The sequence below is a fragment of the Saimiri boliviensis genome, chromosome 2 (genome assembly GCF_048565385.1).
Source record: "Saimiri boliviensis isolate mSaiBol1 chromosome 2, mSaiBol1.pri, whole genome shotgun sequence".
Lineage (NCBI taxonomy): Eukaryota > Metazoa > Chordata > Mammalia > Primates > Cebidae > Saimiri > Saimiri boliviensis.
The window spans coordinates 6,450,870-6,475,348 of record NC_133450.1 but is presented as its reverse complement, the minus strand read 5'-3'; the positions used below and the strand labels follow the sequence as shown (position 1 = coordinate 6,475,348).

Sequence of the window (24,479 nt, the reverse complement as noted above, 5' to 3'; positions counted from 1 at the left end):
ATCATCTTGACCCGGGCAAGGTCAGCCTCACCCACTTACCCCACAGCCCAGGGTTGGCAGAACCCCTCCTACACCCTGAACTCTGACACAGAGAGGCAGCCCTGGCCCAATGTCACATCACTCATTCTTCTCGCTTCCAGTAACAACTACAGGCCGAGCAGCACGTGCGTAGCACCTGACTCCTGACATCTGCAAAGAGCAGGAGCAGAGCTGACCCCGCCCCCTCTAAGGAATCCATATCAAGCTTCTCTACTTAGGTGCTTTCTCCCTGCCCTGCATGGCCCTTAGCTCCTGAAACAGCCCTAGCAACTGGGCTGTAAGGGCCCAGAGTCCAATCTGAGTAAGTGAGGCTTAGAAATCTAGGTGCTATTCAGCAGGCAAGAACAGGAAATGGGAATGTTGGTGCAGGAGCAGCTGTGCCTGCCAAACCTCCTCTGGAAGGCAGGGGACCCTTCTGAAGCCCCTCTGCCAGGCACTTTCTTGAACACTGACTGCACACTTGTAGCTGCAGATGTGTCTCAGGAGATGGGGAGGGGCATCTAAAGGGAAGTTATGAGGACACTCAAGGGGTGTCAGGGAACCTTAAGCCACATCACAGCAGAGAAGTCCCTGCATGTCACGCTTGGCCTCTATGCAAGGCCTTCAGAGGGAAGCAACTGCTGAGGCCAGGACCAGCTAAGTGAAACCCCAGAAGACTAGGGCTTAAAATAGCCACACAGCAAGAACGAGACCTTTTAAGAAAGGTCAACCCTACTGGTTGGAGCTGTTCGGCCAAGACTGAGAGGCTGGAGCCCTCTGCTGAGATCATCTGCACAGTGCTTGTGTCCTGGTTCTCTGGGCTGCCCACGCCCGTCTGCTGCTCCTCAGTGCGTGGGCACTGCCTGTTTGCTCCTCTCTCTTCCAGGAAACCCTCGCTGCCCCGTGGGCAGTGACAAGGAGCACACTCCCTGACCAGGAGAGTGAAGGACGTTAACTCAATGTCCTGGGCAAGGAAGGGCTCCCAAGCTGGAGGCCCAGCACAGAGCACCCAGTCCTCAGCCTGGCTGCCTGACCCTACAGAATGTCAGCCAAGATAGCACAGCAACCTCACCCGAGCTGGAACCCAACTGTGTGCCAAATGGACACACAGTAAGCAGCATTTAAATTCATCTTCCCAACTGAATTTTTAAAGAGAACATAGTAACTGGAACAAGCAAAAGTGGTTATCTTTTACTATTTTAGAGGACTAGATTGTCAATATCAAATAACCATGTGTAGTCAGCCTGTGCACTATTACATAATAAATCTCCAGTATAAACTTGTTTTTGATCCAAATGTTCTGACACTCCTCGTGAGTGCTCAGTGAGTCCGCTGGGCCCAGGGAAGGGGCTCTGCTCACTCCTGCCCTGCGGGTCCAGGCGGCAGGCAGAGGGGTCTTACCTTGGCGCAGCGCCACCCGAGCACTGTTCAATGCACTGCTCCCAGGACCCCCAAGGAGAGGTGCCACTGAGCAGGGCCTCCCGGGGAGCTGCTGCCGCCTCCTACCTGCCAGACTTGGTGAGGACGATTATGGCCCCACTGCAGCACTTGAAGGAAGCCTCCACGGCACCCACGGCGGTGGCTTCTGTGGGGTCGCTGGTAATGGGGGCCAGGCGGCGGAGTTCCTCAAATAATTGCAAGTGGTAGATGGCGGCCTCTGCCTCACGGGCAATCTAGGGGAGCAACATTCGTCCAGAGGGACGAGAGAGGGACGAGAGGGGGACAGAGCTTTGTCAGAGCTTTGTCACAAAAGGAGAGGGAAGGGAAGAGTCACCCGGACAGCTGATGAGGAACATGTTCCTGGGGACAAAGGCCAAGAGGAGCCCAATCACTGGAGATTCTGAGCTGAGCCAAGATCAAGACTCTACAGGAACCAGTCCTTCACCAGGTGCCTGTGACATCTGCTGTGCCTACTGAGCCACAGGACCCTTTGGTCCTGCCCTGCCATGACCTCCCTGGCTGTGTTCCTGCAGACGAGAAGAGGCTCTGTGCCCAGATGCCAGGCTGGGCCTGGCTGTCTTCTCCGAGAGCAGCTGGAGCAAGAGGCTGGTTATCCTAACAGTGTTACCTGCCCTTAGGGCCCTACCTGCCAGACTCCGTCAGAACTATCAAAGCTGCCGCTAAACACTTATAAGAAGCCTCCACGCTGCCCATGCCCATGGCTTCCATGAGGTCTGTGGAGTGACTTGAGGCTCGCACAAGTTCTTCAAACAGCTTGCGGTGGAACATGGCTGCCTCAGCCTCACGAGCTATCTGTAAGGTTTAGAGGAAGACGGGGCAAGGAAGAGGGAAGGAGGAGGAAAAAAAACGAGACACAACACATGGGAAGACAGAATGGGGAATTAATCAGAGAGGAAGGTAACCTTAGGTTAACTGGCTAAATCTGTCCTTCGGGCAGATGCAGAGGTAGGGTGATGAAAGTCCAACTGCTTCAGGGGTGCTGCCACTTCCCTTCCAATACAGGGGAAACTGGCTCTTCCATTCTGGAAGGATTTTTTGATTGGGGTGGAGGGAGACAATCTGGCAGTAGGTTCTAGCACCCTGGCATGGAAACATGCCCAGGCTGGGCCCACGCCACTCCCTGGCAGAGGACTTGACCACGCTGCCTCATGATACAGCTTACAGGAAGGAACAGGCCCTCCCTCCTCACATGGCTGTCTGGTTAGGCAAAGACTCCCGCCCAGCCTCCATGCGCGCATGGAGTGAACACTCACTTGGCTTCAGGCACAGGGATGCACTGAGCCTTTCCAATGGCCTGCCATGGAAACGGATTGAGCAGCGCTGGAAAGCTGGGATCAAAGCCAAAGCTAGGCGGCTCAACTGAGGTCTAAGCAGGAGAATGGAAAACTTGGGCTAACTTGTGAGAGGCACACTGAACAGCCATGTGAAGAGACAGACGCCTATAGAAGCATGCAGATATGTTTAATAAGACACTTGATTAAAATCTAATGATTAAAACAGTCATGAGAAAGCCACTGTGTTATTTATAGACCACTTGCTCAGATAAGACCAAAAATCAAAAAGACAATGTAAGCTTTAGAGGATTACAATGTAATTCACCAGCCTCTTAGTAAACGATGGGTGAGGGAGGAATCGGTAATACCCCCTCATGAATTTCATAGTAGAAGCAGGTGTGCAGCAGGAATTTACTAGGTTAAAGGCATTCATTCTGGAAGAATGGAATGCATGCAGCCCAGAGGACAGGGGACATGAACAGGAAACAGAGCCATACCTGGTACTGCTTAGTTATGGGTCATTAACTGCATCAGTGAGACACAGGAGAAAGCAGTGAACAGTTAAGGGGAGGAACTGTTGGCCAGTGTTAACCAGTGACACACAAAGGAGAGGTCTAGCCACCTGGAGGGGCAGCTACAGCCTGGCCCAGACCTGTAACTTTTCTTCTGAGCAGTGCCATGCAATCCAAGCCTTGCAGCTCTAAGGTATCTGTCTGTTCATAGGAAACGCCAGCGTATGGAGGAAAGGACATGAATTCAGAACCTGAGCCTGGATCTTCGTCTCCGACCCCACGGACAGGCTCCAAATGGAGACCTGTTCTCATCTCCTGCTAGACAGAGCGTGATGTTGCAGGAGGGAAGAAGGGCTTTGGAGTCAGCAGGCCAGGATTCAAACCTGGGCTTTATTGGCCATATAACCCTCGTCTACAAATGGAGGTGATGGGAGTTAGGAAGATTATATCCATGTACACAGAGACTTATCAGACATTTAATAATAACAGCAGTGAATATTTAATGCTAAGGCTATAAACGTATCTAATCCATTTTAAAGACGAGGTCTTGAGAATTACACGACTTGCTCAAAGACACATTAAAGTCCCCACATTCTATGCAGTGATTTCATGGTTCAGTAAATCTAAGTCAAGATCAGTCCCTGTCCCACCTTTGAGGCCATGAAGTCACATAATTTAAGAGAATTAGAGAGAGGGGATGTGTGGAGACCCCCAGAAAGGCAGCCACTTTAGTGGTGACTGGTTCAAGGTGCACCGTCTCCTGGGAAACCTTCTACCATGGGGCAATTGTGAGACTGCACCAAGAGTATCTAAGTCAGAACAGCAATCACATCACACAAACAGTGAGGCGTCAGCCAGGGCCAGGCTACGTTAAGTAGCCCTGGGAGAGAGACGGCTCTCTACCAACTGTTTTATGTTTTTTAGTTTGGGTTCTTTTTTGAGGCAGGGTGTCACTTTGTCACCTAGGCTGGTACCATCTTGGCCTACTGCAGCCTCAACCTCCTGGGTTCAAGTGATCCTCCTTCCCCAGCACCACCCAAGTAGCTGGGACTACAGGCGTGCACCACCACATCCAGCTAGCTAACTTTTGAATTTTTAGTAGTGACAGGGTTTTGCCATCTTGCCCAGGCTGGTCCCCTGAGCTCAGGGAATCTGTCTACCTTGGCCTGCTAAAGTACTGACATTACAGGTATTAAGCCACCACCCTTGGCCTCTACCAATTTCAATATGGGGAAACCCACTAAGCATGCTGACAACCCAGAAATAATCCTCAGTCTATGAATTCAGTTTGCCACTGAAGGAGCATTTAATAGAAATTACATGTCTTCTCTGGAAGCTGTTTAAGCCCAGTAACAGGACACATGGTGAAAAAGGAAAGGAAGATGCCCAGACCAGGTGGGTGTATTTTTTTGAGGGAGGGGTGGTATTTTAAACTTGGGGGCTTGTAGGGGCTGGTCTTTCACTGGTGAGAAAGGGAATAGAAAGGCTGAAGAAAAACCATGTCCGGATAAAGTGTAAGTTCAGAGCCTGACCTAAGACTACTGGGAGAAAGTTAATTTCTAGTACTCGTTATACCAGATCTATGTAATCCTGATCAGGAATCCCCGAGTTAGCGCTGCAGTAAGTTCCAGAGCTGGAACAGACAGAGGAGAAGGAGTGAGCCTCCGATCCTGAGCAGCGGCCAGGCGGTCGACAAGACAAGCTGGAAGAGCCTGAAGAACAAGCTCTCATAGGAGAAAGGGAAACAGCCTCTACAACTCCTCCAGACGCTCAGTCCAGGGCCACCAGGGTCAGCCGCCCTCCCTCCTCTCTGTCACCCTGCTAGCAGTCACTCAACCCAGCTTTTTGGTCTGGAGTAAGAGCAGCAGCTGCACCCTAACGACACAGCAAAGCAAATCTCCCTCAGAGGCACCATGCAAGGACAGCGCAGGCAGCTCAGTGCAGGCAACAGCCTCCAGAGCAGGTCCACAGAGGGCCCTCGGGGAGCACCTGTCTGTGGGATGGGGGTGAATTGAAAGCAAGAGGGCAGCTGGGAGCAGGAGCCCCTGGCCCTTTTCAGAATAGGGAAAAGGTACTCAGAACCTCTGACTCTGAGGAAGAGGTTCAAGACCTCCTTTCACTACGGAAGTATCCCAGGACTTAAGCCATGGAAAGATTCACAACCTTGAAGTCAGAAGTGAAATGAACTGTGTGGTGTCCGATGAAGGACGATGCCTCCAGAGCAGAAGAAAATGGAGGGGTAGCCGGGCACGGTGGCTCAAGCCTGTAATCCCAGCACTTTGGGAGGCCGAGGCGGGTGGATCACGAGGTCAAGAGATCGAGACCATCCTGGTCAACAAGGTGAAACCCCGTCTCTACTACAAATACAAAAAATTAGCTGGGCATGGTGGCGCGTGCCTGTAATCCCAGCTACTCAGGAGGCTGAGGCAGGAGAATTGCCTGAACCCAGGAGGCAGAGGTTGCGGTGAGCCGAGATCGCGCCATTGCACTCCAGCCTGGGTAACAAGAGCGAAACTCTGTCTCAAAAAAAAAAAAAAATTAGCTGGGCGTGGTGGCACATGCCTGTAATTCCAGCTACTCAGGAGGCTGAGGCAGGAGAATTGCTTGAACCCAGGAGGCGGAGGTTGCGGTGAGCCGAGATCGCGCCATTGCACTCCAGCCTGGGTAACAAGAGTGAAACTCTGTCTCAAAAAAAAAAAAAGAAAAAGAAAATGGAGGGGTAGAGGTGTGGGCAGGAATGCGGAACAGGAAAAATAAAAAATAAAAAAGCCACTTCTACCTCCACCCCCACCCTCTTGCTGCTGTGACTTGGAGGATAATGAAAGATTGTGCATAAAAGGATGCAGAAGCCTCAAAAGCTCTGCACCAGAGCTTGCCTCCATCCCAGGCCCAGCCTGAAACCCGGGGGATGGGGCAGGCCCTGAGAACTCACCAGGTGCTGCATGCGAACGGCCTCCAGAGGATAGTCCCCTTTGGCTGTCTCTCCAGACAGCATGATACAGTCAGCTCCATCCAGGACTGCATTGGCCACATCACTGCCCTCAGCCCGGGTAGGGCGGGGCTTCTTGATCATGCTCTCCAGCATCTGGGAGGGGACAGAGCATTAATGAGACGTATGACAGCGAGTTGATCCTCTGGATAGTGAGTAGGTGAACAGAGAATGGCTTTCTGTAGGTGCATGGGGGAGGGGGATATCTGTGTGTTACATGAGATAGTTCCATGGGAAGAGATCAGACAGCCTCCAGAGCTTTCCCATTCAAAACTGGGAGTGTGCACAGGAGAGACCCAGAAAGGGGGGGGGGGGCGGGCACATGCCTGAGTGGCACAGATGACAGGCTTCCCAGCTCGGTTGCACCGCCCAATCATCATCTTCTGAGCAAGGAAGACCTTCTCTGCAGGAATTTCAATGCCTAGATCACCACGAGCCACCATGATCCCATCACTGGCCTCCAGGATTTCATCAAACCTGATGGACAAAGTGAGGTAGAAAGAGGTTATATAGAACAGGGACCACAAGTATGGCGGTGGACAGGACGTTTCCCTGGTATTCCCTAACTTAGATGTCCTTGTTCCAGGACAGACATCTATGATATCATCATGGGTGCACACAGATGCCAGGGCACTCCAGCTACCTTAGTCCCCCAGAGTGGGCCAACAATTCTGTCTGCTGGGCTACTTGACTGATGGAACAAAAGGGCTCTGAGAGGGCAAGGTCTCCTCTGAATCCATGGGCTTATTCCCAGGGTCTCCTCTCCAAACCCCAAGCATCTAAGGTGTCTCTCTAGAACCTCCATTCTCCAATCAGCACTTCAAGACAAGGAACCCGAGGCCTGCTGTTTCCACCACAAAGATCCATGGCCTCACCTAGCCCACTCCAACGGGCTAAAGGCAAGAGGGAATGTGGCTTTGCCTGGCCTAAGGCCAAGTTCAGCTAGCCCACTGCTTCTCAGGATGGCAAAGGGGAAGGCCCCAAATTGCCTGCTACAGAGGATATCTACACAAAGCTAAGACAGTAAAGCCACTACAGTGGGTACATAGGGTTGCTCCCCTACCCTCCCCAAGCACACTCCCCAAGAGTAGGTCTAGCATCTTAGCAGTGATGAGTTACATTCCAGCAGGAAGCCAAAGAGGAACGGATGTCACCCAGCTGGCCACGTTCACTGGGCTCTACCTCATGAGCACTGGGAAGAGGGGTAAGATAAGTTGGGGCAACGTGAACCTGGAGAAGAACCATACATCTTTCTGTGGGAGTAGAATGGACCATACCAGAGTTAGCCTGATCACTGAGCCAACAGCTGCTTTCTAAGTGAAGACCAGGCCATAAGCTTCAGCATGGACGCCAGGCCCTGAACTGCAACATGGCCCCCCAGGGAGGGTCAAAAAGAGCCCCTTCCTAAGTGTCTGCTGTCACCTTTCCCCATGGTCCCCCCCGTTCCAGAAAACACTGGTAGTGTTTCTGATCAGGAACAGAGCATCATGACTCCTGATCCTGCGAGCAGTGACCCTATTCTCTCAAACGCTGGTCCCCAGGCTCAGGAAACAATGTCAAGCTGGCAGCATCTCAATCACCTGGGAAGCTTTTTTTTTTTTTTTTTTTTAAAAACCAATGCCTTCTACTCTGCTAAGATATTCTGATTCGGTGGGTTTGGAACAGGATTGGGAGTCTACATTCTGATGGGTAGGGGGCCGGGGCTGGGAATCAAGACATTGGGATGCACCATGTCCTTCAGAGAGCTGTCCTGGGACTGGAGCAGGGACAATGGAGACTTGCCTCCGAACCCCCTCATGATTCTCGATTTTGCTGATGATCTTGATGTTCTTTCCCTTCTCTCCCAGGACCTTCCTCACTTCATGGACATCAGCTGCCTTGCGGATGAATGACGCAAACACCATATCGACATCCTGCTCAACCCCAAACTTCAGGTCCTGGATGTCCTTCTCTGACACAGCAGGCAAGTCCACAGCAGCCCCAGGAAGGTTCACACCTTTCTTGCTGCCCAAGGAGCCACCATTTTCCACCTCTGTCACCAGGAAGTCAGCACCTGTGTGAGAAGAGCACTGAGGGCACTGCCCAACAGGAAGCAGGTGCCTTCCTCCAAGTACAGGGAGCTGGGAAGTGGCAATCGTGGGTGCTGGAGCCGTTTACCAGAGTTGAAACCCCACTCCACTAACTGTGTAATCCTAGGCAAGCCACTTAACCTCTCTGTACCTCAGTTTCCTCGACTATAAATCAGGATAATTGATAGTTTTGACTTTGGGAGGCCAAGGCAGGTGGATCACCTGAGGTCAGGAGCTAGAGACAAGCCTGGCCAACATGGCGAAGCCCCCTCTCTCCTAAAAATACAAATAAATTAGCCAGGCAAGGTGCCTCTAATCCCAGCTACTAGGGAGGCTGAGGTAGGAGAATTGCTAGAACCCCAGGGGCAGAGATTGCAGTGAGCCAAGACTGGGCCACTGCACTCCAGCCTGGGCAACAGCGAGAGTCTGTCTCAAAAAAAAAAAATTTCCTATGTTCTCCAAAACCAGAAGAATGTGACTATGCTGGATTAAAGTCTGTCTTTGAGGATAAATGAGTTATAAAAGGGATTTCTCAGAACACAGAGACTCAACCTCACTGCCAGCCAACCAAGCTTCCCATCTTCCTTGTGTCAAAGAACTTTAGAGACAGGAGATGGTTTTAGACAACTGGAGCCCAACTCCCATCCGTACCTTTCTGCTTCACCTGGAGAGAAATAAGCCCATCATCCACATAGATCTTGCTGCCCACTTCCACCACCTTGCAGATATTCTTGTAGTCCAGCCACAGGATGTTCTCGTCACACTTCTCCATGTAGGCGTTGTCCAGCGTGATTTTGAGAGTGGCTCCCTTCTTCAGCTCCACCTCTGCAGTGCCGCTCTAGGGACGAGAGAGTAAGCAAGAGTCCAAACTGGAGATGCCAGCAGCAGCATCACCCCGGCAAGAATGGAAAAGCTCTTTCCTCCAAGGAACAATGCTCAAGTCTCCATTAAAAGTAATATAGTTTTTGTGCTTATTCTCTAACTCAATATACTTTAAGGAAATAACCCAAGGAAAAAAGATAATGTTTCAGTTATGCTACTTAATGATGAAGAAAAAGATACAAAGGGATGGTTCCCCAACTTAGAAAGCCTAAAGTTGAGGGCTTTTGTTTTTGTTGTTAAGTTTAGATTTTTAGGGTAAAAATAAAGAAGGTTTCTTTGAGGTACCATTTCCTAGCAAAGTAGATGAAATTAACATTGTTTACAGTGATGAATAAATCCTCATTTGCAGACCTCAACTCCTCTGCAGTTCTCCATGGTGCTGGGATGAAACACAACATCGCAGCACTTCAGAGGACACGTCTCTGGGGCCTACTCAGCCTCCCTGTCACTCTCCCCAGAATACTCACGCCCTTGATGAGGCCAGTTCGGATCTCAGGTCCTTTAGTGTCCAGAGCCACAGCAACGGGCCGGTAGAGGATGGGGTCAGAAGCAAAGCTCTCCGTGGCTGCGCGCACATTCTTGATGGTCTCCGCGTGGTACTGGGGTAAAGGAAGGAAGATGACAAGCCTGCTCCCACATTAGGATCCAGCTCCAACTCCCCTGCCCAGGAGCCAAAGCTGATCGCTCAGGAAAGGCCTGCGGATGTCTCAGAGGTCCACCTGCATCCTCAGCATGATCAGCGCACTGAGAACTCCTCTACCTGATTAACCCAACCTCCTCAGCTTCCACAAGCTTCTACTACAGCACTACTTCAGCCTAAGGGCAAATCTTTGAAACTTTGGTGGCAAATTTCAGAATATCACCACCAAAACCCATTAGGGTATGGGTGCAAACACATCTCATCGTAAAGGCAGCCGTGTCCCTAGGGCTGTTCTTTTTTTCCCTAAGACTCATCAAATACCCTCAGCAAATAAAGCTGATAAACACGGCAAAAAGCCTAGGACTTGTGTTTGGATAAGGCTGGTTTGGCAATCAATGTCACATTTTGATAGATGTGGTAATGCTGAGAGCATTTCCTCTATTGATTCCAACTACAATCCAAACTTTGAAGTTATTGACTTAAGCTAACAGTGGCCCAAGCTAAACAATTCATTGCTAAGGTCACACAGACCTGGTTTTCTCAATCACTTTCTAGATTCTGATTACAGAGGAGGAAAGGTGGTCATATGCCTTTCTCCAAATGAACTACTCTTTATTATTCCTTGCTTGCAACAAATACTGGCTTCAATCTCTTTTCTTTTTTTTTTTTTTTTTTGAGACGGAGTTTCACTCTTGTTACCCAGGCTGGAGTGCAATGGCGCGATCTCGGCTCACCGCAACCTCCGCCTCCTGGGTTCAGGCAATTCTCCTGCCTCAGCCTCCTGAGTAGCTGGGATTACAGGCACGCGCCACCATGCCCAGCTAGTATTTTTAGTAGAGACGGGGTTTCACCATGTTGACCAGGTTGGTCTCGATCTCTCGACCTTGTGATCCACCCGCCTGGGCCTCCCAAAGTGCTGGGATTACAGGCTTGAGCCATCGCGCCCGGCAATCTCTTTTCTTAAGCTGTTCTTCCTTTCCATTTGCCATTTTGTTTGTTAAAGCGCAATGGCTCATGCCTGTAAACCAAACATTTTGGGAGGCTAAGGTGGGAGGATAGCTTGGACCCATGAGTTTGAGATGAGCCTGGGCAACATGGCGAAACCCCATCTCTACTAAAAATACAAAAATTAGCTGGGCGTGGTGTTGCATGCCTGTAGTCCCAGCTACTTGGAAAGCTAAGGCAGGAGAATCGCTTAAACCCAGGAGGTGAAGGTTATAGTGAGCTGAGACTGCACCATTGCACTTCAGCCTGAGCAACAGTGAGACTGTCTCCAAAAAAAAAAAAAAAAAAAAAAAGAATAGAATAGAAATAGCTGTTTTAAAGGATTAGGTGGTGCCTTTCCTTCAGAGTTGATGTGAGGAGTAAAAGAATATTATGAAGTATTTAGGACAGAGTCAAGTACACGGTTATTATTTAATAACGGTTACCTATTATCATCTTATAATGATAAGACTCAGGTGTACCGAATCTTCCACTACAGCTGTGGCTTTATTGGGATGTTATCATGTGGTAAAGAGTTCCATCTATCAATGCTATCCTGCAGAAGATCTTAAATTTAGGTTGTTTAAAAGTCAACATTAACTCTACTTAATCCCATTGTAGAATTTTGTGCTCCTAGAATAAAATCCACTTGGTCATGGATTCCTTTCCATCGCTACTGGATTTGGATTATTAAATTTTGTTTTCTGCAGCTGAGATGGGTCTAGCACACTAACTGTTAGTACTAAACTGCCTGGTTTTGGTGCTGTCCTTGACCAATCTCAGTAACAGGGTATGTTGGTTTCAAAGGACACAGTGGAAAAATTTCTGTATTTCTCTAGGCTTTGGAACAGGGTAAAAAACCATTTAACTGAACTTTGAAGTGGAGACAATTCAGCCACTAAGATCATTTGGACTTAGTGTTCTGAGGTGAGCCAGATCTTAGTCACTTTTTTAACTATTTTTTTTTTTTTTTTTGGGAGACGGAGTCTCACTGTCACACATGAGTGCTGGAGTGCAGTGACATGATCTTGGCTCACTGCAGCCTCCACCTCCCAGGTTGAAGTGATTCTCCTGCCTCAGCCTCCCAAGTAGCTGCGACTGTAGGCATGTGCCACCATGCCCTGCCAATGTTTGTATTTTTTGTAGAGATGGGGCTTGATCATGTTGGCCAGGCTAGTCTCAAACTCCTGACCTAAAGTGATCCGCCCACCTTGGCCTCCCAAAGTGCTGGGATTATGGGCATGAGCCACCATACCCAGCCCACTTTTTCAACTTCTTATGGCCATTGGTCTATTCTATCTTTTGAGTATTTATCTTTTCTTGGAAAAATAGCCAGTGCCATCTCTCTTTATAGCAATTAGTTATAAGTTTTTCTTGACTTTTAAAATGTCTAATGTGTAGGAAAATGCTCTATTTTCTATTCATACTCTTACTTACACATCTTTGAATTCTTGACCTGGCTTCCCAAAACTTTCTATTTCACTATTTTTCCCCACAAAGAATCGGCTCTTAGCTTAATTTGTCAAATTTATTTTCATTTCACTGAGCTATAATCTTACAAAATTAATTTTTCTTCACCCTTTTTAGGGATTCCTCCCCTTGTGTTCTGAGTTAAATATTTATTTCATTTACCTTGAGATCTTTGCTTTCTAAAGTAAGCACACTTCAGTTTTCTGGACTTTGTCCTTAATTTCCATTAAAAAATTATATCAAGGAATGTGTCTGTATTTACTTCATGAAACTTGAGGGTTTTTTTGGTGACCTAATATATTTTTGTAACCATGAGAGTTTCATGCCCACATGCATTTTTGGTCCTGGGGATCTAAAATCATGTATTGTAAACCTAACAATTATTAGGTATATTATTCAAATCCACATCATATATTATAATCTCTTAGAGCATCTCTGGGAGGCTTACTGAGTCTTCCACTACAGCTGTGGCTTTGTTGGGATGTTATCATGTGGTAAAGAGTTCCATCCATTAATGGTATCTTGCGGAAGGCTCTATATTTAGGTTGTTTAAAAGTCATTATTTTTGCCAGGCGCGGTGGCTCAAGCCTGTAATCCCAGCACTTTGGGAGGCCGAGGCGGGTGGATCACGAGGTCAAGAGATCGAGACCATCCTGGTCAACATGGTGAAACCCTGTCTCTACTAAAAATACAAAAAATTAGCTGGGCATGGTGGCGCGTGCCTGTAATCCCAGCTACTCAGGAGGCTGAGACAGGAGAATTGCCTGAACCCAGGAGGCGGAGGTTGCGGTGAGCCGAGATCGCGCCATTGCACTCCAGCCTGGGTAACAAGAGCGAAACTCCGTCTCCAAAAAAAAAAAAAAAAAAAAAAAAAAGTCATTATTTTTGGGCCAGGTACAGTGGCTTACGACTGTAATACAAGCATTTTGGGAGGCCAAGGCTGGCAGATCATTTGAGGTCAGGAGTTCAAGATCAGCCTGGCCGGCCGGGCGCATTGGCTCAAGCCTATAATCCCGGCACTTTGGGAGGCCAAGGCGGGTGGATCACGAGGTCAAGAAATCGAGACCATCCTGGTCAACATGGTGAAACTCCGTCTCTACTAAAAATACAAAAAATTAGCTGGGCATGGTGGTGTGTGCCTGTAATCCCCGCTACTCAGGAGGCTCAGGCAGGAGAATTGCCTGAACCCAGGAGGCAGAGGTTGCGGTGAGCTGAGATCGCGTGTGCCATTGCACTTCAGCCTGGGTAACAGAGCGAAACTCCGTCTTAAAAAAAAAAAGAAAAAAAAAAAAAAGCCGGGCGCGGTGGCTCAAGCCTGTAATCCCAGCACTTTGGGAGGCCGAGGCGGGTGGATCACGAGGTCAAGAGATCGAGACCATCCTGGTCAACATGGTGAAACCCCGTCTCTACTAAAAATACAAAAATTAGCTGGGCATGGTGGCGTGTGCCTATAATCCCAGCTACTCAGGAGGCTGAGGCAGGAGAATTGCCTGAACCCAGGAGGCGGAGGTTGCGGTGAGCCGAGATGGCGCCATTGCACTCCAGCCTGGGCAACGAGAGCGAAACTCCGTCTCAAAAAAAAAAAAAAAAAAAGATCAGCCTGGCCAACAAGATGAAACCCTGTCTCTACTAAAATACAAAAATTAGCCAGGCATGGTAGCAGGTGCCTGTAATCTCAGCTATTCGGGAGGCTGAGGTAGGAAAATCTCAAACCCAGGAGGCAAAGGTTGCAGTGAGCCAAGATCGTGCCACTGCACTCCAGTCTAAGTGACAGAGTGAGACTCCCTCTCAAAATGAATAAATAAATAAAAAGTAAATATTTCTGGCCAACATGGCATAAGGAACCACATGTTCAGCAAGAATGCATCTTGTCCATGTGAACTGCCAAAAGTGAAGGCTGAAGACTGGCTGCCAAAGCTGTCAAGAGGCTGGGCACAGCGGCTCACCTGAGGTGAGGAGGTTCGAGACTAGACTGGCCAACATGGCGAAACCCTGTCTCTACTAAAAATATAAAAAACGTAGCCAGGCATGGTGGCACAGGTCTGTAATTCCAGCTACTTGGGAGGCTAAGGCATGAGAATCGCTTAAACCTGGGAGGCAGAGGTTGTGGTAAGCTGAATCATGCCAATGCACTCCAGTCTGGACAGCAGAGCAAGACTCTGTCTCAAAAAAAAGCCGTTAAAAAATCAGATGCAGACATTTGATGTCCCTCTGTGGAAGACACTAATCTCAATGTTCTGCTCAGAAGAACATTTAAAATCATCAGGAACTGGAAAAGTACGTCCCAGCCCCTAGTCAAAGATGCATATGAAACAAGAACCCTGACGTATGGTCAGACTAAAACTGTTTACATTACATTATATAAGTTAGAATAATTTCAGATCAGTTTCCAAGCCCTGAGCCCAGGGACAACCTCATCTTGGTCTAAAACTTCAAAATAAACCCACACGAGGGACTTCTTTAAAAGATAAAAATTTTAAAATCTTAATTATAATCTGGGAATAGGAGTGAAAGCAGAGACAAACTCCAAAAGCCTTTTGAAGTTTAAAAAACCAAAATCGGAGCCAGCTCTCATCCAGCAGGTGCAGCAGATTTCATTCACCCTTGCCATTTCAGAGCTGTGTGGTGTTATTTTACTGGATGGAAGGAACCATAAAGCCTATTTAAAGGTCAACTTCTTAAAAATCTATTTCTGCTCCCTCTGCATGCAGGAGCCCACGGGAGACTACAGCAGCAGGGATCAATAGTGAACAGCCGTTGTCTTTAGCTCTCTCTCTCTTTAAGCTAAACTAACACTTGTAGTAATTCTCAGAGACTCTTGCTAAGGACGCCTTGCTTTTGGAAAACTACAGAATTTCCAAAAGTTACAGGGACGTGTCTTAACCTGCGTGATATGTCTGCTGGACTTGGTCAGGTCCCCATGACATTTAGGGACCAGCCACTAGCAAGGCCATAAGCTGTTTATGAACATGGGTTAGGGAATCTATGATGAGGAGTCTCATGTTTCCCAAAAGGAGTAATTCACCTCGTGGATTGCATTTCCCGAAGGCTTTATTTTTAGTCTAAACTTAATACCAACTTCCAAATGCCAGAGGGCAACCACTGTAAGACACTTGACCTTACAGGGTGACATTTTCTTTACTCTCAGCAGGAAATACAGAAGCCAAGACAGCGTCTCACTTTGCCTCCTCTGTGATTCCTCTTATCGGTGCCATTATGAAATCCCATGATCTATGGGAAATCTATGATTATGTCTAAAGGTTTTAAAAGGCACAGTCCCAGGCTGGATGTGGTAGCTCATTCCTGTAATCCCAGCATTTCGGAAAATCACTTGAGCCCAAGAGTTTGAGACTGGCCTAGGCAATATAGTGAGATCTCATCTCTACACAAAAAAAATATTTTTAATTAGCCAGGTGTGGTGGTGCATGCCTGTATTCCCAGATACTCAGGAGGCCGAGTCAAGAGGATCACTTGAACCTTGGAAGGTCAAGGATGCAGTGAGCCATGATCACACCACTGTAGTCCAGCCTGGGTGACAGAGCTTTATTTTGTCTTATAAAATAAAAAAATAAATAAGACATGGTCCCTCAGGGAACCTCAAACTCTTCAAAACGAGTTTATTCTAAATCTAGGAACAGAGGCAGGAATGGAGCCATCCCCACAGCTGTGATCTTGCTCCTGGGCAAGGCCTCTGTCCATAGATAAAGCCAGCTAATAAAGGGCCCAGCACAAATATAATCCTACTAGGCTCCTGAGGAAGAGTGCTAACTAGTGTTATCTTAATGTACCAGCACCCCTGGGAAGGCACAGGCTGGGAATACAGTGCTCAGGAAGTAGGGTATTCTACACCAGATAGTGTTTATGCATTAGGCTCAGTCCTTAAAAACTTGCAGTAGTGGAAACCCTTCTCATGGACCTGCCTTGTTATCTTGGTTCTACGCTAAGCCAGAATCCATCTACTAGACGGTTCACCATGGCAATACAAGCTATAGTAGAAACCCTGGGACAGAAGAGTCAAGAGCTGTGGCCAGGACACCTAAGGCTTAGAGGGTTTTCCAGTAAAACCCTTCCATGCCTTCCTTTGTGAAAGCTAAGAGTAGCAGAGGTGTGTAGGAGATGTATGGCCAGTGACAAAGGGGGTCTTTTTTTTTTCCTTGAGACGGAGTTTCGCTCTCGTTACCCAGGCTGGAGTGCAATGGCACGATCTCGGCTCACCGCAACCTCCATCTCCTGGATTCAAGCAATTCTCCTGCCTCAGCCTCCTGAGTAGCTGGGATTACAGGCACGCGCCACCATGCCCAGCTAATTTTTTGTGTTTTTAGTAGAGACGGGGTTTCATCATGTTGACCAGGATGGTCTCGATCTCTTGACCTTGTGATCCACCCGCCTCGGCCTCCCAAAGTGCTGGGATTACAGGCTTGAGCCATGGCGCCCGGCCTAAGGGGGTCTTCTTTGCTAAAGGAGACTCAGCCAGTTGCTTCGTCAGGAGAAGAAAGAAGGAGAGTAGGGATGGGCTAGTAAAGACAAACTTCACATTGGCTGTGAAACCCAGACTCATCCTTGCCTAGTCCACTGTGGCTAAATGAATACTGCACGCCCTCCCTGTTTCCTACAGGACATCACAGTGGCCACAGGGTCCAGCCACGGCTCACCTCATGAGTTCCGTGAGAGAAGTTCAGACGAGCCACATTCATTCCAGACTTAATCATCTCCTTCAATGTCTCCACCGATCGGGAAGCTGGGCCTATTTGGAAAAGTTTTAAAGCCACAAGTATTAATTATTCAAAGAAGGAAAAACATCAAGTTTGCTTAAGTTTAAAGAATTTTTTTTTCCCTGAAAACTTTTCCTCTTCCAAATAGCTCAAAAGTCTTTAAAAAGTGCACAGAAGGCTACTACTGTGCCCGCTTACTTTCTTGATTTATTGGGACACTTCGACCATTTCCTTCAAATTCTGCAGACTGCCATCCTATCAAGAAAGCCTACTAAGACTTGGCCAGCCTTCTCTGCTGTCTCTGAAATCCAGCCAGATGTCCAACCACAGAATCTTGGTTGCACAGAACATGTTAAATAAAAGATCTTTTCTAGGTCTCTGAGTTGCTCCTACAAAGATCTGCTAAGGAAGACACTGTCTAAATTTTGTCTATAGCATAAAACCTAAAACATATGGATTCTTTTTGCAACAAATTATTTTTTATCATAAAACTGATAGTTTATAATTTGGGTTACAAAGTTTGAATACAATACAGTTTGGATAATTAAATCAGGTTAATTAACATATCCAACACTTTAAATACTTACCATTTTTGTGGTGAGAACATTTGAAATTTACTCTCAGCAAGTTTTTTTTTCCTTTTTCTTTCTTTCTTTCTTTTTTTTTTTTTGAGACAGAGTCTAGTTCTTATTGCCCAGGCTGGAGTGCAATGTTGCAGTCTCAGCGCACTGCAACCTCCACCTCCCAGGTTCAGGTGATTCTCCTGCCTCAGCCTCCCAAGTAGCCAGGATTATAGGCACCCGCCACCACGCCTGGCTAATTTTTTTTGTATTTTTAGTAGAAACAGGCTTTCATCATGTTGGCCAGGCTGGTCTGAACTCCTCACCTCAGGTGATCCGCCCACCTCAGCTTCCCAAAGTGCTGGGATTACAGGTGTGAGCCACCACACCCAGACAATTTTTTTTTTCTTAAGACAGGATCTTGCTCTGTTGCCCAGACTGGAGTGCGGTGGTAGGATCATGCCTCACTGTAACTTCAACTCTCCTGGACTCAAGTGATCTTTGTTTTACCCTCCCATGTAGCCAGGACTATAGGTGCATGCCACCATGCCCAGCTAATTTGTTTTTTTGTGTTTTGTTTTACTTTTTTGTACTCAGGCTGGTCTCAAATTTCTGACCTCAATCTTTCCAGCTTGGCCTCCCAAAGTGCTAGGAGCCATCACCCCTGGCCATCTCAGCAATTTTGAAATGTCTAATACTCTATTAACTATATTCGCCATCCTGTGCACATACTAATTCGTTATTGCAACTTCCTATGACCTGGGTTCTCTCATTAGAATCTGTGTAGCATCCCATGTAGCACCTAGGTTTGTTAGGACGTTTAGTTTTCTCAGGAGAGAAGGGGTCACTTTTTGGGGGAAAGCAGCACACCCACTCACCAATGGTACAGATGATGCCAGTGTTCCGGGCTGTGATGGGTGGTGAGTCAATGTCCAGGCGGCACATGTGCTCCAGGAATGTGTCGGCCATGGCTGCATGCAGCTGCTGGGTCTGAATGAAGGCAGTCCCGGCTTCACTATGGGGCTTCGACATGGCTGCTGAGGTCCTGGGTCCAAGGACATTGAAAGAGAGTGGTAAGACTGAGAAGGGGTTAATGTACCACTTGGCACAAGAGGCTGTCTCCTGCTTACACATTAACTCAATAAGCACGCTGTGTGCACAAGCCACAGGAAGCCAGACATGCTGTGCTTATGTGGTTGCTCCTCATGATGGACAAAGGGTTCACAAGATCGTGAACAATGGAAAGGCCCTTACTGACAAGTTAAACCCTCCCACCCACTGCACATAGTCCCCAAGCACCCACAGTAAGCAGGTCTAACACTGGGCTGACATCTACCTAGACAGCTTTCCCACCAACCCTATCTAAAATATCATTTAACATGCACTGAAGGGAGTTACCAATCAAGGAAGTTGTAACCAATCTTCCAGTGATAAAATGACTCCTAGCATAGCACCTTGATAAGCCTAGTTCTCTGTACATCAAGCTGTCACAAAGCTACAAATCTCTGCTTTGTCATGGGGCACCAACACTGCCTCTTTACAATCCTCGCTCAAACCCACAGTTATTTTCCTGAATGCAAAAGCTTCCATCCCAGGAGTCTAAACCTAAAACCACATCTACTTTTGGCCAGGAGGATCTTAGGATATGCAAAGCAATTTGCACACAAGCAAGGATAACATAAGGGCACTGGTATAGTTCTAAAATTATCACAACTACATTCACAGGATAGTTATAAACAGAGAAATTAAAGCTGCTGGTCAAATCTTTTCCCCAAATGATTTTTGATGCACATCCTGATTTCCTTTCTAAGCCTGACAAGTATACCACCACTCTGTAACACAGACTACCGGTTCCAGGTAATTAACTAGCCCAGGTCACAACCCCAACAATGGCCCCGACCTTTGCCTTCTTCATTAATGACTTACAACTAAACTCACTCAGCCTGTTAGCTGATTAGAAACAAAGACTCCAGAGAAGCTTCCAGGCAGTGTTTGAAGAACTACCAGGTAAGGATGTGAACCAGAAGCTTGCTACATTTCTTATCAGAAAGCTGTTTCCTTGAGTTCTCAGACCAAGGGCTACTCTTTCTAAAACCCTTGAGCCTAAATGCTTCAGCCAAGCAAGGTTCAGGAACAAGCCCCTTTAGCCCTCCCCCACCTCCTCCTAAATCTCAAAGTTCCAAATCAAGGCATCCCACACATAGGACCCTAACTCCTTTAGCCTGTTCCATCCCTGACTTTGCGGGCTCTCTGGGTGGCTCCAGCAGAGTATGAATCTAAACCCATCTCTACTGCCTCCAAAGAAGGCCGGTTAAGGTCCAAGGAGCTCTGAGGGCAGCAGTGAACAGTCCGTCAGTTATGGAAAACTGATGGCCACAAGTCCTCAACCACAGATTCTGAAACTTTTAAAATGGGGAAATATGATACCGGCCAACTATTCAACATGGCAAATGCACTCTTCATTTTGATGTGTATTTCCTAAGCTCCTAACATCTACTATGTACCAAAATGAAAAAGTCAGTCCTCTCTTCCAGGACTATATGGTTTTCTATCTCCTAGCACCTAGTATGTGGAAGCGTTTGTTAAAGACCTTTCAGTCTCTCTGAATGCCCCTTTTGTCAGAATCAAAGTGATGCCTCTGCTCCCCCTTCCCTAAATGAGGAACTTCTGAATTACCGACAGAAAAGCCTGGGCAGCCCCGGTCCCATCTTTCCCTACACTCATGGTTGAGCGAGGGCTCGCATACCTTCAGAGCTCCCAGCTGGGCTTAGGGTAGTCTGGCTGTTAAGGAAACATTACTGACAGATGGCACATCAGGCCAACTGGAACCAATGGGCCTACAATCTGGGACTGTATTGTGGACGAAATAAGATCTGAGAAAGTGGGTTGGAGCAACCAATTCCACTCTTTTTAAAAACCATCAGCTGGCTCTTCTTAGACCTGAGATATCAGGGTCTTCCTGTAAAGAACTGAGTGGGGCCACTGAATATCAGGTCATACCTTTGGTTCTCTGGGCTTGGGCTTCCGGTGACATAATGCTCTCCTTTTGGCTCAGGGTGGCTCCTTGGCCTCACTTGCAAAGACCGCTCAGAGCTGAATAAGGTTTGCCCTGGGGAGCTGTACAAGGATTAAGGTAAAAGCTGAGTGTAACTAAAGCTCTTTGGGGTAATGGAAAAATTACCTTAATAGCCAGGTATCCAGGTGGCAGCTGCGCGAGAGATTCAGCTGTTATGTCTTTTTAAACCTGTGATTTACTAACATTCCACTATTTCATGCCAGAACCTGGTCCCTCCCGTTTTGGGAGGAGGGAAAGGATGCCAAATTAAACATACCTAAAAGACCTGGGAGGATATACACTGAAATTTTAATAAGATGTCATCTCGGTGGTAGGATTACAGAAAAAAAAAAAAAATCCTCTTTATTACCAAATTGACTGGTATAAAAATAAAAATACTTTTACAGTAAAAAATTATGTGTACCTCTTTTGGAAATATCTACATGCATCCTACAAAATTGCTGGGAGGAAGTAAATGAAATATGAAGATACCAAGTCCATTAATCAACTGCTGCTCTAGGCACTTCGAGAATAACCTGCTTTTAAAAGATGGCAAAGCCGGGCGCGGTGGCTCAAGCCTGTAATCCCAGCACTTTGGGAGGCCGAGACGGGTGGATCACGAGGTCAAGAGATCAAGACCATCCTGGTCAACATGGTGAAACTCTGTCTCTACTAAAAATACAAAAAATTGGCTGGGCATGGTGGCACGTGCCTGTAATCCCAGCTACTCAGGAGGCTGAGGCAGGAGAATTGCCTGAACCCAGGGGGCGGAGGTTGCAGTGAGCCGAGATCGCGCCATTGCACTCCAGCCTGGGTAACGAGAGCGAAACTCCGTTTCAAAAAAAAAAAAAGATGGCAAAGAAAAGATACATGTCTCAAGTTCTATACACTGGGTTGTAATTTAAAAAAGAAAAAGAAAGAAAAATCCATGTCTTAGGCCCTAGGCCCTAGATCACAAATGTATTGCAGGACAGTTTCAATGGCTTAAGAAGATCAACATTAATACATTCAGAATCTCAAAGCAAAAAAATAAAAATAAAAATTCATAGGACAATTCCATGCCTCAAACCTGTTAAGTTTCATGCCCAAATCCAAAAAACCTTTTTCCCCTCTTTAGTCTGCTCTCAAGCTTTACAGTAAAAGCTTTGTGACAATGTTCTGGTACAGAAGAGCTGCCTCCAGGACCAGGAGATGCCATTAGCGGATAAAATTATATTGTCCTCAAACACAAATCCTATTTCAAAGATCTCAAATTAAATCTGATGTGCATAAGCTCTAATTTTCTGCTAATAAGTACAAAAATGACAAAAGAAAATTTCCTTGGCATTTAGTGGATTTATACACTAGCAATCAAAAAAAAGCTTACTTGTCATCAAGTTCATCCAGACTCCAGATCTCATGTATCCTTAACACTCCAGAGACCTCGTATCTCATGCCCAGGTCTCTCCTCAGGCTCTGACCTGAAGCCTTCCTCGAGGGAGGGCCAGAGCTCTCCTGCCTTCTCTAAGATCCTCCACAAGCCTCTTCTCCCCAGCACAAGTTGCCCATCCCACTGGACTCTCCCCTGGCTCCAGGAAAGCAGCCCAGCCTTTCCTTCTGGGAAAGGCTCCTCTCCCTCATGCCAGCTGCCTGGACAGTGCCTGCCAGGACATGTGGCCCCACCCATGCCAGTCTGACTCACTACTGCATCCTCCTCCTAGGGAGGCACAGACATGCAGAGCCAACCTCCAGCCAGCAGTGGAAGCGTGGTGTATCCAATGATAGCAGCACACACCATGCCCAGGTGCCGGAGCCTTATTCTTGAGCCCGAGCCCCTGTAGTAAGATCTTCCTCAGAGCCATGTCTCCTCTGTGAGAAAGGAGACACCATCTTTAAGAGGCCTTATTCTGAACTGACAGGTGGGTACAGGCATAATCACGGCTCAGCTCCAGAAGCCCTCTTCTCTCTGTGCTTTCTCATCTCAAACAGCTCCTGGCTCTTTATGTTAGTTTCCTTTGTGTCAGACACAATTTTTTGGCCATTCTTCAGAAACCAGGAGACAAAAATCATAAAAAATACCCAATGCTCCCCACTCAACCTTTTGTTTTGAGACAGGGTCTCGCTCTGTCACCCAGGCTGGAGTGCAATGGTATGATTATATTATAGCTCACTGCAGCCTCAAAGGATTCTCCAGCCTCAGCATCCCAAGTAGCTGAGACTACAGGCACGCACCACACCCAGATCCCATGCTCCACTTCTTAGAGCCAGGACTGTTGTTGGGTTGCGCTGGGAAAAATTCACGCTTCACTTCACCAATTCTGTCTTTCACAAAGGTCCAAATCATTCTGCCCTAATAAACCAGCCTGGCCCGTGAGTCTGCATCTGCCTAAGGCCATTTTTCTTTGTACCAATTAAGCTCTGATACCAACCTCATCACACAGATCAACTGTAAAATGATGGCACCTGATGCTCACTTTCTCTCTCCAACATTGCCAGCTGGTACCCAAGACTGTGTTCCTTGCTGGGATGTCAGTTTGCTAGCTATGCCTCCAATCCATCGTGAAGGCCTTTCAGTCCTCAACTCTTCAGAACGCCAGCATCCGTTATTAAGTTTTCGTCATGATATGCTGGCATTCAGGTCAGCCTGCTCTCTAGCTCTCTTCCTCAACAATGGAAATGGAATTTCTAAGATTTGCCCTAATCAAACTATGCCAGCAACGTGATCAAAATGGGTGATGGTCTGGAGTAGGCACTGTTCATCTTGATACACAGTTAAGCATATGACAACAGTGTATTTGCATATAGGTGCCGGATACAGAGGATAAGATCTCTTTTACCTAAGAGACCTGGGTCTGAAGTCCACACTTTAACCCCAGCAGGCCCCATAGCTGAAAACTGGTGTTACCAGGCTACACAGAACAAAGTGAGCCCACTTGTAGGTTTAAGAAAAATTCCCTTGCTTAAAAAGAAAAAAAAAATCTCGCTCTTTTATTTCTTCAGGGCTAGAAGTAAGTGACTTATCGACAAGAACCTAAGGTCTTATTTCAAACTAGAATGTGGAGTAGGGAAGAGCAACTGATGCTAAATGGGCCTACTTCCCCAGAAGACCACTCCATTTCAGGCGAAGAAGCCCTAAATCAGAGAACTCTCAACGTCCTCAGACGCCAAGGATTTCCTGGTTCCAACCCAGCTGCTCGATGCAGAGAACTGGTTTCAGCCTGAAGAAGGTGGTTTGGGTGAAGCGATAGTTATTTTAATCCTTACTAGGATTAAAAGTAGGGCAGTGTTTCTGGGTATGATACCCACACTCCAAAAGCAGCAAGGCATCTGGGACCTTGATTTAGAGCCCTCTTTTTTTTTTTTTTTTTTTGGAGATGGAGTTTTGCTCTCGTTACCCAGGCTGGAGTGCAATGGCGCGATCTCGGCTCACCGCAACCTCCGCCTCCTGGGTTCAGGCAATTCTCCTGCCTCAGCCTCCTGAGTAGCTGGGATTACAGGCACGCGCCACCATGCCCAGCTAATTTTTTAAAATATTTTTAGTAGAGACAGGGTTTCACCATGTTGACCAGGCTGGTCTCGATCTCTTGACCTCGTGATCCACCCGCCTCGGCCTCCCAAAGTGCTGGGATTATAGGCTTGAGCCACCGCGCCCGGCTAGAGCCCTCTTAAGTCAGGTGTAACTAAGGTGGGTAATGGCCTCAGCAAAACGAAGCACTGGCTCAGCATTTACTGGAAGGGCTGCCCTGCATTCTAGTTGGAGGGATCAAGGAGGAAAGGCAGTGCCAACACTCCAGGAGCACTAAACTAGTTAGTATGACTGGTCTTCCCACAGCAGCCTTCATAGGCTTGCTTCTATTTTGTTATGAATTAAAGA

At 47.4% G+C, this 24,479-nt stretch overlaps 1 protein-coding gene across 6 annotated transcripts in view; it reads right to left on the bottom strand.

The window, feature by feature from the left end:
• The window catches only part of PKM (pyruvate kinase M1/2), a 32,368-nt gene that overhangs the window by 1,839 nt on the left and 6,050 nt on the right, over window positions 1–24,479 (bottom strand). For 2 of the 6 annotated variants that reach the window (XM_074392709.1, XM_003929667.4), the window contains exons 2-9: window positions 18,450–18,616; window positions 16,952–17,043; window positions 9,673–9,804; window positions 8,975–9,161; window positions 8,037–8,307; window positions 6,581–6,731; window positions 6,198–6,350; window positions 2,105–2,271 (exon numbers count right to left, since the gene is read on the bottom strand). In XM_074392709.1, coding sequence (XP_074248810.1) covers window positions 2,105–2,271; window positions 6,198–6,350; window positions 6,581–6,731; window positions 8,037–8,307; window positions 8,975–9,161; window positions 9,673–9,804; window positions 16,952–17,043; window positions 18,450–18,603 — 1,307 coding nt within the window. In that variant the 5' untranslated portion in view covers window positions 18,604–18,616. Of the gene's footprint in view, window positions 1–1,524; window positions 1,692–2,104; window positions 2,272–6,197; window positions 6,351–6,580; window positions 6,732–8,036; window positions 8,308–8,974; window positions 9,162–9,672; window positions 9,805–16,951; window positions 17,044–18,449; window positions 18,617–20,571; window positions 20,699–24,479 lie in introns of those variants that run through there. The other 4 variants (XM_074392707.1, XM_074392708.1, XM_003929666.4 and 1 more) reach the window with 4 other exon arrangements.